Here is a 16,024-nt window from a genome sequence, read left to right on the forward strand (position 1 = left end):
CCCGGTGTGCAGCTTAGCTCCAGGCCATATGAACGGAACCTGACCAGGGACTGGCACCCTCCACAGAGCTCTTTTCTGTTGACAACTATGACAAGAGACTCGACCGTCTGGAGAGGGCAGAGGGGTCTGGGGAGGAGTTGCAGGTCCATGGCACATGGCTGGTGAGGCATGGAGCTACACAGGTGCTCAGGTAGGGGATGGGGCCATTACCTTGGAAGGCCAGCCCGATAGCTGGGTGCAGGACCTGCTGGGCTGCTGCTGGCCCACAGCTCCTGGTGCACAGAGCCTATGCCCCTTCCTGCTTGGGAGGGTGTGCCCTGGAGCAGGGGTCTGCAAGGCAGGGCGCCTGTTCCTGTGCTGAAGGAAGGGCACCAGGACTGCCCCTCGGCTTCCTACCTGCTTTTTATTAAAAATTGAAAGCTTTTGTCTCTAAGAAAAGGAAAAAAGTCCAAGAGCAACAGGAGGAACAGCAGCCACAGGGCGCTGGCTAGAGGGACCATCAGCAAGGCCCCGAGTGCAAGAGGGCCAAGTGCCCACTGCCAGGCGCCACGTCTCAGGAGGAACTGGCACACACTGGTACCCACAGCAGCCACTTTGTGCTGTGAAAAACAGCCAACATCTGACTTTAATTTAAATACTGCTCTTCTATGAAAACCGAGACAGAAACATATAAAAAGGTCACTTTATTATGCCGTCTGTCTGGCAGGACATCCATGCCCTCTAAGGTCCTACTCTTCAAGTACAAATGCTTGTGTTAACAAAGTATTTACAGTTTGTCTTGTTCTACCTGATGCCAGTCAGCACACATGCCTGTAGGGCCAGCAGCCAGGGAAGCCCAGCCTCCTCAGAGTGACCCGGCGACTCTTGACTAGGTCCATCCTCCAGGGGCCAGGTGGAGTGGCAGTCTGGGCCGCGAGCTGCACGCTCTGCCTTCTGAACTCCGAATCACGACTGGCACGGAGAAGGCTGCCCCCCACCCCCCGCAGAGGGAGGGCCACAGCCGAGCACAGAAGGCACGGCATCCCCCCTCGCACTAGGCCTACAGCTGGTGGGGCAGCCGATGCCATTGATGGGGTGGCAAGAAAGTCACCTCTGACCACATGTTGTGGCCAGGCTCACTGTGGAGGCCCGCCAGAGACAAGAGGCTGACACTGAGCAGCAGCAGGGTCCACATTCTACCCCAGATCCCAGGCCCGCTCTCTCAGCAGCTCTGAGGGGGCCCATGCTCTCCCCAGGGCCGCAGATGGATGGAGCACTATGCTGTGCTGAAGAGAGGCCACAGCACAGGAGGAAGGACAAGGAAGACCAGCGCAGCCAGACCTTCACAGTCCTGCGGGGTCAGAGAGCACGGGGCCTGCGAGGGCGCACTGCTGGCCAGGCACACCCGGCCAATGCCAGGCCTGCTGACGAGCATGCGGGCCCCAGCGCTGGGTCCGAAGCGTCCGGTAAGCTGGACACTCAAGCCCTGCTTCTCTAGTGCATGGTGCTGACTCCCTTCCAGGTTCCTCATCAGTGCTCACCAGTCGGCCCCCAGGTGGGCACCGGACAGACACAGTAGTGGGGGGTCCAGACGCAACTGCACATGGGAGCTCTGATGCGCCACACTGGTGGCAAAGGCCACTGCAGGGCCAGACGTCATGACACAGGCAGATCCAAGGGCACAGAGGGCGCCGCGGGCCTGTGCTCCTGCTGCAGCAGCACCAGGCGTGGAGCCCTCACCAGCCCCTCAGGCCCTGAGGGGCACCTGCCCCACGGAATGCCCCCCTCAGTGCAGGGCCCCTCCAGAGCCTGGCGGAGCTACAGCAGGCCTGCTGGCAGACGGACCTCAAGACGATGAGGAACCTGGAGGCACAGAGGGGCTCTCACAGGAAAGGATGCCCCAGACCAGACCAGGCCAGCTCGCGTCGAACAGCTGCCCGAGCTGTCGGGCGCACCAAGTCCAGATGTGAGCTCTGTCCACAGCGGGGGACGGTCAGAGCCCCTTCAAATGGGAGCCAGCAACATGGGGACAGGCTGGGGGGGGCCACACTGCCACTCTGAGCGGAAGTTGGGTCATGGTGGCTGCCCCCTCATGTCCTGCGCACGGAGATGGGCAACAGGGCCAGACCTGCCCCCTCAGAGTCAGCCCACTAACACTCACCAGGGGAGATTGGAGTGCAAAGCCCACCTGGAGCATGGGCTCCAGAGCCCTTCTTCCCTCCCGCAGACCACAGGCGCATTCCAGCTGAGCGGGTGAGCCAGGCCACAGTGGCAGTGCCAAGACAGGTGCCAGCTGCTGACACCACACAGGCCCCCAACTTCTTGGACGTGCAAAGTACCAGACACCAACAACCAGGCTGAGTGGCTTTCAAAACAAGTACTATTGCTCTGGGGGACACGAGAGGCGAGACACCAGGAATCATCGCCGTCACGGCTCTTCAGCCAGCTGCGTGGCAGGAGGGGTGCTTGTGAGGACGCTCCCTGAACACAACTGCTCGAGCACATGCTCTGCAGGTGACCCTGCTGGTGGCCTACTGGCAGGGGGGCTTGGTGGGCGTCTTCAGCCTCACGGCCGGGACCCTCATCTGCAGCTTGGGCTGCTGGCTCGGGCTGTCTGAGCTGGCTGGCACCTGTGCTGGGCTTGGGCCTCCTGGGGTCTGGAGTGGCGCCGAGGCCGTGGTCACCACCTGCTGCTGCATGAGCTTCTGCTGTACCACCTGGGCCGTGGCAGTCACCGCGGGGATCATCTGCACCTGCTGCCCTGCCGCCGTGGCCTGCGTGAGCGTCACAGTCTGTGGAGAGGCCTGTGTCGAGAGCCAGAAAGCACTGTCAGCAGAGTGCACACATCACCCAGCAGGACAGCCAAGCCCAGGGCAGGCCCCTGTGCTCTCTGGCAGAGCAGGAGCAGGTGGAAACAAGGCCTCCCCAGTCTTGGGAAGGAAAGGCAAGGGTGGGGCCTGGCTGCCTGCAGCTTGAACCACCCTGAAATGTAAATACTGCTTTAAACTGGGCATGCTGGCCCCCTTGAAAGAGAGCAGCAGGACAGCCCCAGGTCCATGTCAGCCAGGGGACACCAGGACTTCCCCCAGACATTGTGGGATGCAGGCTCCTCTTGTGGGACCAGGGAGCCTAGGATGCTGCAGAGCTCTGTCCTGAGCACAGTGCAGCCCCTGCTGTGCAGGACGCCCTGCGAGAAGCAGGCCGGAGCACTATGCTGGGCAGTCAGCCCCTAGTCATCAGCACTCTGCTTCCTCAGGGAGAAGCCACAGATCCCAGCATCTCAGACGCCAGGGTCAGGCGGCCTGCGTCTGCAGTCCTACCTGCTGAGCGGCGGAGGCGACCTGCTGGATGCTGGCCACGGGTGCCTGCTGCTGCACCACCTGAGGGAGTTTGGCGACCTTTTGACAAAACAGAAGAGGCTGACACAGAGTTCAGAACACGTGCATGGACACTTCCTCCCTCTCCTCTGTCTTGGTGTTGTTTGTCCTGGGATTGAAGCCAGTACTCTACCACCAAGCAGTACCCCACCCCTGCATCCTAAGGTCTGGCTCAGTGGCTGAGGCTGGCCTGGAGCTTGCCACCCTCCTGCCTCAGCCTCCCGAGCCCTAGGACTACAGGCAGCAGCATAGTGCCTGCTCCCTCTCAGCTCTTACCCGGCCACTGAGACTGAGGACGCGAGACAGCGCGTCCCAGGTGTGCTTCTGGGTGCTACCCGAGACACACCCACCTGGCGCCACAGCCAGGGGAAGGTCCTGACACGCCCACAGGAGCCCAGCAGAGGTGACAGGCCACAAAGAAGCTTCACAGACTTTGAAAAAAGTTGGCAAGGAAAAAAATGACTCTAAAGCCATGTGGCACCCAAGGTGGCAACTTAAGCCAGATGCTGCCTGGCCTCAGCGGGGCTCTCACAGTGCAGCCTGAGGAAAGGGACCACGACACCATGCAGACATGAGGTTCTAAACGTGAGAAACAACCAAGTAAAACTCCGACAAGCTGAAGAGCAGATTAGACCTGACCACAGAAAACCCAGTAGCCGAGCAGAGTGGGAGACACTACTTAGAACGCAGGAGGTCACGGGACAGAGCAGAGGCTGGGAGACTGGAAGGGGACACGGGCAGAAGCAGCATCCAGATCAGCACGGCCTGGGAGAGCCCAGTCCAGGTGGGAAGCTCCGCATATGTGTCAGAGGAACAGGGTGGTGTGTGCACGCATGACCAGAGCAGCTGCCTGATGCCAGGGCCAGGTGCAGCAAGGCAGTGTGCCAGGAAAATCAGTGCCAGCCTGGAATTCTGTATTAAGCAAATCCCCTTCTGGGAGCAGGAGAAAAGTAGGCATTTCCAAACACTAAAGAGAAGTACAAGGGCACCCTCCGGTGGAGGAGAGGCACCTCAGGCACAGCGTCAAGTGCAGGTGGAGCGCAGTGTGCAGGGGCTGCTGCTGGAGCACAGGGCAGGGTCACTGACGGCATGGGAGCATGTGGGATCTCAGGTGACCACCTAGGAGCTCTATAAGAACGTCACCAGCCTGCAACTTTCAGACGAATAGAGGGACAAAAACAAAACAAGAAAAGGTAAGGCCAAAAGAGGGACAGGTGGGGAAGGAAGAGCAGCAGACAAGTTCCAACAGAAGGGACAGGCGCCTGAGAGCCAGGGCCTGCCTGCCCGCGAGGCCTGGACAACGGCAGCACCCCATCGGCTGCACGCTGTTCCCCGAATCCATCTGCAGCACCAAGAGGAAGATGCAGGATGGCTGCGAGTAGAAGCGGGAAGATGTAAAAGGAAAGTCTAACCAAAGACGTAGCCCCGCACAGCTTGGGGTCAGACCTTGCCATGCAACTGCCCAGTGCAGCCGGGACCCAGAGTCTGGAGCTGGGCAGCAGCTGGGGCAGGCCTGGCGGACACCCTTGCACCTGCACAGCAAGCCCCTAAGCCCGGAGTCTTTGGAGGCACCCAGGAGGGGACAGGGAGATACGGACAGGAACCCAGGGTAAAAGGTGCAGAAAGTCCTAGCAAACCAGAAAAGAACAGAATTTTCCTTCATGTAACAAAAAACAATTAAAAAAACAGAAAGAAAAAAAATTCTTTTGTACAAAAATGTATGAAGATGAAACTTAAAAAGCAGATGCACGCCTGTGACCCCAGCAGCTCAGGAGGCAGAGGATGGCGAGTTCAAAGCCAGCTTCAGCAAAATGAGGCGCTAAGCAACTCGGTGAGAGCCTGTCTCTAAAGTACAAAACAGGCTGGGTGTGGCTCAGTGGCTGAGGGCCCCCAAGTTCAATCCCTGGTACCAAAAAAAGGCAGCAGACTCTGTACAAAAACACCAGAAAGTACGGCTCCATCACTCAACACAGCTGTAAGGCCTCTGCGAGAGCCAGAAGGAAATGTGACAAAAGCATTTCAGAAGACGTGGGCAGTGAGCGGCCTCTCCGCTGGAGAACCTGAAGCTTGGGTGTGCAGACGTCAGCCTGCATCTCAGAGCGAACAGGACTCCACAAAGCTGCGGCAGGGGTTGGGCGTTGATGGACCTGCTGGACGGCTGAGACCACAAGGGAAGGGCAAAGCTCCAAGGACAGCCAAGGCTGTGGACTGTGCCTTCAGGGCCGAGAGGCATGGCCCACCTGGAGTGCAGGCAGACCCACATGGCTTGGGTGAGGGCACCACAGGTCCAGGCACTGCTGGGACCGCTCAATAAGCAGTGGCATCTCATGGGAATTAAGCCAGCCCTTTCTTCTGTGGTATCACATGTGAAAAGAGGACTAAAGACCAAAGCAAGAGAGCAAACCATAAGGGTAGAGGAAGGAGAGAGCTCCATGTCCTCTGGGCAGCGTCTTCAGTGCTGGCCAGGAAGGGGGAGGCCGTGCAGTCCAGTGTGAGGACCTGACCTGAGCATGCTGTGCAGGACAGTCTGTGTGGCTCAGGAACTGCAGGCTGACGTCCAGCATGCAAGACAGACCAGCCAACAACAGGCCTCACGGGGAGGAGACCACTGCCAAGAGGGCTGAGCGATGACAAGGCTGACCCCAGGAGGCACCCACCCATCCACCACCACCTGCAGGCCCAGGGGCCCACTGTGCACTGCCTACGAGGAGCCCAGACCTCCCTCCAGAGACTCCTGTAGCACAGCTGGCCTGCACCTGCCCAGCAACCCCAGAGCCCACCACACCCTCTGTGCCCTGCTCACCTGAATCTGGGTCTGCACCTGCTGCGTCCCAGCCAGCTTCTGGGCCTGGGAGATGGGCGTGGTCAGAAACTGGGTCTTAAGGGCTGGCTGGGCAGCGTAGGTGACCTTCTGTTGTGGGCCCTGAGTGGCCATCTGCTGCGCTGCCAGCTGGAGGGAACAGATGACCTGGATCAGACCCTGGACCAGTGCTGGCTACTCAGACCCTGCTGTACCTTCCCTATAGGACCCTGGCCTTCACAGCATACTCCCAGACAAAGCCCACAATGCCACTGGCCTCTGCTTCCTGCAGTCCCTGGACTGAAATGGAGGCCTGCCCTCCTTGCAGCCAAGCTGGGAGTCACCTGCCAACCTCCACAGGACCTGGTTTATGGACGCCCTTGTGTGGGTAACTGAACTTGACCAGTTTCTCAAGGCTAATTTAAGAATCCAGCAGACAACCCAAAAGCATTTAGTACAAGAGGTGACGACCCGTGTGCCCGATTTGCGCACAGTGATTCTCATTTCCAGTTCTCTCTACCAAGAGAAAATAAGCCACTCTGGAGGTGCAGCCTGTGGTCTACCTCCTTCCAGTGGGAGCCAGGCCTGAGACTGCATACCAGCCAGCCGGCTGCTCTGGGCACCCAGGGAGGCCACCTCTGCCGACTGCACAGCTGTCCTTCTCCTGAGACTGGGAAGGTGGCTCTGAGCACCATGCTTTTCTCCAACCTGTGCCCCAGGAGAGAGAACACTGCAGGAAAGCAAGAATAAGCAACCGGCCTTGATCTGGGACACACCCTGCCCTATAATGACAGCTATGCCTAGTGCCACGCAGGAAGACACCTGTCCAGCCACCTGTGCCCCTGCAGATCCTGACTATTTCCTGCAAGCTCCTCCTCTTGTACTCTGTGCTCACTGCCCGAGGCTCCAGGGACAGCTCTGCCTTGTCTTCTGCCCCCTGCCTCACAGCAGGCCTCAGCACCCCTAGCCCAGCTGTGGACCCTGCGGTCAGAGCTGACCTGCCTCCTTTCACCAGCTCTGCCACTCTGAGCAAGTCCTCCTCATCCTCCTAAAAATGGGCTGTTTGGGATCAGCCCCAGATGCCTGCAGAACTCGGCCTAGCCCGGCTCTGCTGAGGCCTCGTGCCTACGCTTCTGCCCAGAGAACAGCACACACCAGGCCCATGGCTCATACCAGCAGAGGCACCTGCAGGCTAGGGACACAGCGGCACTGCCCTCGCCATGCACGAGGGCCACCAATGAAGTTCCAGGTGCCCTGTGAACTTCCCTCAGCTACCACTTCTGCCCCCAGGCTCCCCACTCACACCAGGCTCCTCCCTCAAACATCCTCCCCAGGAGCCAGGAGAGCACCAACAGCAAGCCCTTCAGGGTCCTCAGTCACATGGCTTCATATGGCTGCACAGCTGGCCAGCATCCTGGCTCAGGGCCACCCATCCTCACAAGTCCCCCAGGTCCCTTCCAGGCTGCGTCCTCAAACCAATACTACACAGCGTGTTCCCTGAAAGGCAGTGGTGGTGAGACCGCCTGCTGGTGCCCCTGGGAGCTGCGTGCCCTCTGGGGCTCTCCTCAAGGGCAGGCTGTACCTTCTGTGGGACAGCACCCTGGCTCTGGGCGACCTGGGGCTGAATGGCCTTCTGCTGTTGCACGGCCTGTTGCTTGAGCTTTAGCAGCTGCTGCACATGCACGGGCTGGGCCACGACGGTCTGTCCTGCAAGACAACGTGGCCTGTGAGTTGGTTGGGGCCAGGGCCCCACTCACACTGGTCTGTTTAGACTGACTGTCCCTGCAGGAAACGGCGAGCCTGCAGCTGTGACAGCCAGCCAGCCCCAGACACTCAGATGCCTCTGTGTGCCTAGGTCCCATTCACACCATGGTGAAACTTCAGACCGCAGGTGTTCAGTTAGACTGAGGACCCAGCAGACCAGGAACGCTCTGAGGAAACTGCATCCACAACACGGCCTGTGTTCAAAGGGCTCCAGGGACAGGGCGGGGCAGGGCTGCGGCCATCTCGGCCAGCAAAGGCTCACTGTACACAGTGTCCAGCAGAGGGGAGGGCTGCAAGGCAGGCACCTGCTGCTTTCTGTGGCTGCCCAATTGCCACGCTGATGCCCGCGACGTTCATGGGCAAAGTCGTGACGCCCGGTGAAGAGACCACGGCTGCTGGGACAGACACCACCGGAGGCTTCGCCAAGGCCACCTGAGCTGGCTGCGGTGTCTGTGTTTGCATCTGCCCTTGGGCCTGCAGCTGGGAAGTTGGAACCCGGGTCTAAATGGGAAGAACAGGAGAGTCCGGAGAAGTCCAGGATGTATGTCTTTTCCAACATCATTCCTCAAGAAGTCACCTCCCAAGAAAACCCGTGGGGCTGGTAACATGGCTGGAGGGCAGCAGGGTGCCCACAGCTGCAGGGGCCGGACTGTAAGGCCAGGCTGCCCACTCTCACGTGAGGCTCTCCGCCTCCTCTGGCTCCTGCACCTCCCCAGCTACCCAAACCATGCTGGGCCCCATCTCTGCCCTGCCTCCCACCTGAAGGCCGCCACCACGCCACCTGCGCCTGGGGACCCCCACCCTGCTATTACACACTGCTTTCCTTAAAGGATGTCATAGAAGACAGAAATGGAAATCGGTGTTTTTTTATGTGTAAGAAACTGGAGAAGAGGTGCCCAGAACCACCTCTGTGCCAACGCAGAGACGAGCGGGCGGCCCTCCAGGACATCCCGCCACTTGCCCTTCGTCCCCTTGGAAGCTGCTTCACCCTCCACTTCCGTATCCTCCTGGAACACATGCGCCCCCACACGGCACTTCCTCACGGCTGTCCCTCCTCGCTGCGTTAAGCGGCAGGCACACTTGAGGTCAGAGACTAACCAGCCCGGGCGTGACAGGCACTCAGCCCACATGCAGTCCACGTGAGCCACCTCTCCTTGCCTTGGGGAGTCTGGGTACCAGGCTAGGAAGGACCTGAAGCCCAGGCAGTGCCTGGCACCCAGGGGGTTCCCGCCACCCAATAGTGCTGGCTCTCCGTGCCCCACACCCTGCTGCATCCTGCCATCGGATCTCTCCCTGCAGTGGTCTCCTGCCCACCAGAGCTGGTCACGGGGCCTGGCAGCGTCCTACACCACCTGCAGCACTGTGCTCCAGCCACGCTGCCCTTGGCCCTGCCCTCCACAGCAGGGAGACAGCCACACATGTGTCTGGCCTCATCGCTCACACACCACTGCTCAGTCTCCACCATGCAGTCCCAGAGAGTCTGGGGATAGTCGGTCCTGGGGAGTACCGCTGACGGAAAGTGTCATGTGGGCAGGGTCTCACCCTCTCCCAGGAGGCCGACACTCGGGGGACTGATCCCTCCCCGGCTCCCTGCGAGGCTGCCACGACACCCAGCACCCCAGCAGGCGGCCGCAGCCCCCAGAAGCACGGAGACGCTGCTCTCAGAAGGAGCATACAAGCTGGAACTTACAAGCCGGGCCACTTGGAGGTTGGCCACAGTGGTGCCTGTGAGCAAAGCCCCAGGCCGTGGGGCTGTGACCGTGGTGAGCTGGGGGCTCTGCTGCTGCGGGGGCTGCGGGGGCGGCACTTGCACCTGCGCTGGTGGCTGGGGGGGCCCAGGCTGGGCCTGTGGTGGTGGGGGCTGTGGGGGCAGCTGCACTTTCTGCTTCTGCATCTTGATGATGTGTTCCTGAAACCCAAACGAGGCACGCTGTGTAACATCCTGACACAGGTCCCCCTGCCTCTGCCCAGCACCAAGGTGCCCGTGTGCAGATGTGCAGAGGGCAGCCGTCCCTGCATCACAGCCTCCTGCTCACAATCAGCCTTGCACCAAGCAAACTTGACAGATTAGAGAATCCACAGCAGAATTTCTAGGTTGTTATCTCTCAAACACGTCAAATATTTAGCACCCAAATATACTGACTAGTAAATGAGTTAAATAACTAGCAGTAATTTGTTAACAGAAGCAGAAATATCAAAATACAATATGAAATTGTCCACGTGAGCCACCTCTCCTTGCCTTGGGGAGTCTGGGTACCCAGGCTAGGAAGGACCTGAAGCCCAGGCAAATCCTTTAGAAATTGAGTTCAAAAAACATTTTGAGAAACAAACGTCTCAAGGAGCACTTCTCGGAGACGTGCCGAATGTCGGACATCTGTGGGCTCGCCAGACACAGAAGGGGTTCTGCAGTTGCTACAGTAGGGCAGGGTGAGAAGTGACAGGGGCAGGAGAATGGGTGGGGCTCCCGCCCGAGACCAGGTGAACAAGAGTTCTTGGCACACAGGTGTCTCAGAGGCCAGACCCTAGGGCCTGGGGCACCGGACAACTCGCCTCTGCTGGGCCCAAGGACCCCTGGGCAAGGAAACTCTCTAATGCAGCCCTGTCCAGGGGAACCTGCTGCAGGGACAGCCACGCAGCAGCCAGGCCATGCAAGGTCAGACCCGAGAAGCAGGTGTGGTGACAGAGGGGCAAATGCTACACCTCACTGCGTGTCGACTGAAACTTCGCCTTATGGGCAGCACAGCTCCCCAGGGAGCACGACAGGCACCCTGGTGGCCACGAGGGCTCTGGAGCCCACTGAGTTGTAGCAGGAACACCAGGCACTGCACTTCCTGCCCTCCTAGCACCTGGGACAAGGCCTCAGCTGGCATGACTACCACCCTCACAGCAGTCACAGCCCCACTGACTGTGCCTCCTGTGTCTCTGGCTCCCTTCACCAGTGTGCACTCATAGTCTCCATTGGTGGCAGGGACATAACACTTCCTTCTAAAACGGGCGAGCACACTGCATAAATGATGGCACAGGCACACAGACTGCCAAGGACCAGGAGTACCAGCGTTCCCACCACCACCCTGGAAAAGCAGACTGCAGAAGCCACCTGGTCTCAGAAACTGCGGCTCACTGGCACCCTCTGGTGGAGAGGGATGGTGATGGGTGAGATGGGTGGAGAGGGGTGGAGAGGGGTGGAGAGGGGTGGAGAGGGGTGGAGAGGGGTGGTGGTGGGTGGTGAGAGGTGTACAGGACGGAAGTGGGGAAGATGGGCCCTTGCACTCAGGGAACACTGAGGAGCCTGCCTGAGCCACACAGGAGTGGGCCAAAGGGGCCCTGAGTGGGAAGTGGTACCCACGGCACATTGCCCGCCTCCGGTCCTGCAAGGTACCCACTGCAAGAGCATGTGTGTTTTCTGGGAAGGGCTCACCGGTGCCAACTTGCCCACAGCTTTGATCTGGGCCTGGGCCTGCACCTGTGGAGCCTGCACCTGTGAGGGCGGCGGCGGCTGCTGCTGCTGCTGCTGCTGCTGCTGTTGCTGCTGCTGTTGCTGCTGCTGCTGCTGCTGCCGGAGAAGCTGGAAGTGTGCAGGGGTGATGGTCTTCCCAGGCAGCTGGACACCTGTGGCTGTGCAGAGGCGGGAGTCAGACCTCCACCCTTGCTCCCTGGGCGGTATGCAAGGGTAGAAACACCAGGCCCCTTTACCTTGGGACACCTGGGTCACCAGAGACCGTGTCGGGGTCTGCACAGGGGTCAGGTTGGTAGTGACCACGGCTGAGGCTGTCACAGAGGTGACTGCTCGGACGCCCTGGGTCGTTGCCATGGATACCAGGTCAGTGGTGGCAGTGGCAGGGGAGCCAACCGCTCGCTGCTGTGTGTGAACCACCTGGGCGGGAGCAGAGCCTCCGGACGTCTAGAAAGGCAAAGGCAGAGCTCACCACTTTCCACATGGCACCCGGAAAGAGGCTCTGGACTCCAGACCCAGGCCTGTGGGGCCTTCTGCCGTTCTCTCTGCACACACAAGTACTGCATGGTTCCATGAGCATCCAGACATGGTGCCTCGAGCCACAGAGCAGTGCTGCTCCTGGCCAGCCGCAGCTGCAGGTGGAAAGGGCCCTGTGTCCCTCCCACTTCGCGTGCACACTGCCCGGCCTCAGGAACATCCAAGCTCTTGATAACCCTGCAGGAGCCCCGTGAGGCCCACAGCCCGCCACTCTCTGATTTGCGCAGAGGCTACAGCCCCACTGCCCTTCCCAGTCCACCTCTGAGCCGCCTTCAAGCAGCCACTGCCCTCTGCCAGCCACCTCGGCTGTCGCGGCCTCTGGGGCTCGGGCTTGCCCATCTCAAGGACAAGCTCCACAGCTCCCCGCAGCATGGTCCCCTCTGCTACCTCTGTGGTGTGATTCCGTCTTATCCTCCTGATATCCAGGGATGAGTGGCACTAACACTACTCTTCCCTCTCTCTGCCCTCCATGGCACCCAGCTTCTCTCCAACGCCTGCCATGTCTGCCCGCAGCGCCAGGACCACGCCCTGCCTCTCCTCGGCCACTAGCTCTCTCCTCCACCTCCACCATGAGACTGAAGTGCACTCACAAAGGCTCCTGCCCCCAGTTCTGGGAACATGCTTCTCATCTCTACAAGTCCTCACATTCACTTATACTATAGTTTTGGTTTCTTTAAAACAGAAAGCCCCACCATCATGGTTCTGCCTGCCAGGCCCGGGACTCGGGTCAGTGTGGGTCATTGCCACCTCCATAGGCCCTTGCTCTGATGCCTTGTCTTCCTTTCCTGTTCCCCAGGTTCTAAGCTTTTTATTTGACTGTAGTATGATGACTGTACACAGCAGTGGCTTCCTCGTGACGTAATCGCACCAGCACATCACAGTTTGGGCCTTGTCTCCTTCCAAGCCTATTTTTTTATGGAACGCTGCTGCTTGCGGTGCTTGACGCTGTCTGTGGAGAGCCCGGGAAGGCCCTGCTCCTGTCAAACGCCAAGCACCCTCCATTCCAGTCAGTTTGCAAGATGCCTGCAGGTTTGCATCTCGTAGAGCAAGACCACCTTCAACTGTGAACCCAGAGGAGCTGGTGGCCACAGTGCCACCTCCGCCCTCTGCTCAACACGGACGTCACTCCTGGATCACTCCTGCCCTTGGGTCCCAGCTCGAGTAAACAGCCTCCTCCAGCTCCCAGCTCAGGCGGGCGTCACAAGCAGACTTCAGTCCCCACCCACGCTGGCGGTCACTCTGCAGGCAAACGTGCCTCAACACAGCTGTGTCCTGCAGGCCCCGGCCTCCCCAGGTGCAGTTATCTGGGGACCACCACAAGGTCTCTGCACCTCTCACACTCTAGCACGCCAAGTGTGCCTGCACCTGCGTGTCCAAGGCACTGGGGACGAGGGCGAGGACCTTGATCTGGAATGTGTGGCCAGAGCGTTCTGGGAACTAGAGCACCCATATACAATGAGGACCTCGGGGAGGGAACCCAACCCTACACACAAGGTCACTTAGGTCCCATGTATGCCTGATGCACATGGCTTGAAAGTGATTTTATAAAAAACTGTTAATAATCTTGTACATGAAAAAAGAGTTTCAGTGGGAATTTCCCAGTGTGGCTCCAAGTTCTGGACTTTGGAACATTATAGATTCTGGATTTTCAGGTTAGAGATACTCAATTAGTATCTCGTCCAATATTAAGAGCTGCTCAAAATAAATATGTAGGGAACAAACTACTTTATGCAGTATTTTAAAATATCACATGTAGGAAGGGAGGGGGCATGGGGTAATTAATGATGGTGGAATGTGATGATTATTACTATCCAAAGCACATGTATGAAGACATGAATATACTATGTATACAATCAGAGATATGAAAAAGTGCTCTATGTAATAAAGATGTAATGCATTCTGCTGTCATACATAAGAAAAAAATTTACATTAAGAAATATCACATGTAGATATTTTCAAAATAAAACTCTCCATGTGATGGTTCTGGCTTCTACTCAGAATCACTGCAAACAGTGGAACTAGTCACAGGAATGGCCCCAGCACCAAGGCCCTAACAGTTTCTGCTATTTATGGAAATGGCGGACTCTAAATTGGTTTATGGCAAAGCAAAGAAAAACAAAGTCGCCCCAGCTGCACGCTAGGAGCCCGTTTCCCACCTCTCCTCTGCACAGTGCCGCGGCCTCTGCAGCGGGGTGTGCTCAGCAGGACCTTCGTGCCATACCTGGCTCCTGGCACTCAGCCGCGACACAGCCCAGTAGATGTCCACGTGGCCCCTGCAAGTCACCAGGCTGCGAGGTCAACCCTCTCTCAGCTCAGCACTGATGACTGTGGCCCGCTGTGTGTCCCTCTCATGAAAGCCTCTGCCTCTGCTCTCACGTCCCCAAGGGAAATCCCAGGGCAAGAATCGTCCGGGGGTGGTGCCCGAACTGTGGGAGGGAGAGGGCAGCAATGGCGGCAACCATGACACCCCTTAACCACCTGCGCTCAGGTCCCTCATGGAGCACTTCCACGTCTCCTGAGCAGTAACCGATCCCATCTTCCGCTGAAGTGGGCGCACGGGGTGCAGCTGTGGTCCTCTGTCCCTTCCCTGGGGACAAGCAACACCTAGTCTCTTCCTAAGACTGCCTGGCTGCCTGTGTCTTCCTGGTAGACTGACCACTCCATCTTCTGCCATGTTTTATTTTGTTTGTGGTCTGGCCAGGAAGCCAGGGGCACTTATCACTAAGCTGGACCCCACCCCCTTCTGATTTCGAGGCACTCAGGGCCTCCCTAAGTTGCTGAGGCTGGCCTTGAGCCTGCGGTCCTCCTGCTCACCCCACTGAGCCTGGGATCACAGGTGTGGTCCCTGCTCCTGGCACCCGCCGGGCTCTCACCACGGAGAGGAATCCTCAGTCTGCATTCTGCCCTTGCCATCTGTGCTTGGCTTTTCTTTCTCTTAACAACTTTTCAAGAAGCAAGTCTTGGTTTTGATGAGACCTGTTATCAATCTTTGGCTCCCAAGCTTTGGGTACTCTAAGGAAGGTCTGTCTGAAGCAAGGTAGCAGAGACATTCTCTCGAGTTTTGGTTTCAAGTCTGCAGTTCTGCAGAGTGTGATCAGGCTGGTAGTCCACTTCAAGGGACTTTCTGTACACAGAATGGTGGGCCAAGCCTCCCCGTCCTTTGTGTGGCTCTCCAGCTAATTGGGCACCGCTGGGTGAAGATCCCCCTTCCCCACTGGATGCTCTGGCACTTCCCAAGGGACCAGCATGCTGCACACCAGCATGTGCGTCTGTCCTGGCCTCTACCCTAACCCGCTCACAGGGGCCTGTCCTGTGGCCGGCACCATACCACCCCTACTACAGCTCTGTCACAGGAAGACCCTGAGCCCAAGGGACCTCATTCTGCCTCCAGAGCGCCGTGACTTCATTCAGGTGTGTGCTGCCTTTGGGTCTGTGACTGGACGGGAAGTCAGGATATAAATTTAAGTCCCTTGATCTCAGTTCTGTTGTGTGGCACTGGGACTGAACCCAGACATGCTCTACACTGAGCTGCATCCCCAGTCCTTTACAGTTTGAGACAGGGTCTCACTAGATTGCTGAGGCTGGCCTGGAACCCGGATCCTCCTGCCTTGCCTCCTGAGTTGCTGGGACCACAGGCCTAGGCCCCACACACACCTACTTCTATTTTTTATGGCGAACCATGAAAGACGGGCGGCGGGCAGACACTGTCTTCTGGCTGCAAGCTCAGGTGCCCTTGGCTCTGTGTCCTGCCTGCATACTTCATCTCTGCCAGGTGGGGCCCTGCTCCCCCTGCACACCCTCAGCTGGGCCCTATGGCCTCTGTACACACTGGAATGTGCCTCACCCCCGTGTCCCCAGAGATACGTGGCACCCACACATGGGCACCTGTGTCAATGAACGGAAGCTGCATCCTCATGTCCTGCCCACCTCTTTGTTCTGCGGGGAAAGCATCTCACACACACACCAAACTCCCGTCTTCATTCCCTCCAAGTACACGAGAGAAACCGTCCCCAGCCGCTGAGTGTACTGACCTGCCACCTGACCAGCGCCCTACCGCACAGAATTCAGCTAGACCAGCACATTTCTCACTGATGGAGTCTTAAAAAAGCAAAT

The 16,024-nt window shown here is 58.5% G+C and overlaps 1 protein-coding gene across 7 annotated transcripts in view; it reads right to left on the reverse strand.

Moving 5' to 3' along the window:
* Positions 1–666: 666 nt before the first annotated feature.
* The window catches only part of Ep400 (E1A binding protein p400), a 99,444-nt gene continuing 84,086 nt past the window's right edge, over positions 667–16,024 (reverse strand). For all 7 annotated transcript variants that reach the window (XM_076838716.2, XM_076838709.2, XM_076838743.2 and 4 more), the window contains 8 exons: positions 11,614–11,821; positions 11,339–11,535; positions 9,611–9,829; positions 8,226–8,421; positions 7,739–7,863; positions 6,160–6,306; positions 3,300–3,377; positions 667–2,783 (listed from right to left, as the gene is read on the reverse strand). In XM_076838716.2, coding sequence (XP_076694831.2) covers positions 2,511–2,783; positions 3,300–3,377; positions 6,160–6,306; positions 7,739–7,863; positions 8,226–8,421; positions 9,611–9,829; positions 11,339–11,535; positions 11,614–11,821 — 1,443 coding nt within the window. In that variant the 3' untranslated portion in view covers positions 667–2,510. The remainder of the gene's footprint in view (positions 2,784–3,299; positions 3,378–6,159; positions 6,307–7,738; positions 7,864–8,225; positions 8,422–9,610; positions 9,830–11,338; positions 11,536–11,613; positions 11,822–16,024) is intronic.

The sequence above is a fragment of the Callospermophilus lateralis genome, chromosome 1, assembly GCF_048772815.1.
Source record: "Callospermophilus lateralis isolate mCalLat2 chromosome 1, mCalLat2.hap1, whole genome shotgun sequence".
NCBI classification, from domain to species: domain Eukaryota; kingdom Metazoa; phylum Chordata; class Mammalia; order Rodentia; family Sciuridae; genus Callospermophilus; species Callospermophilus lateralis.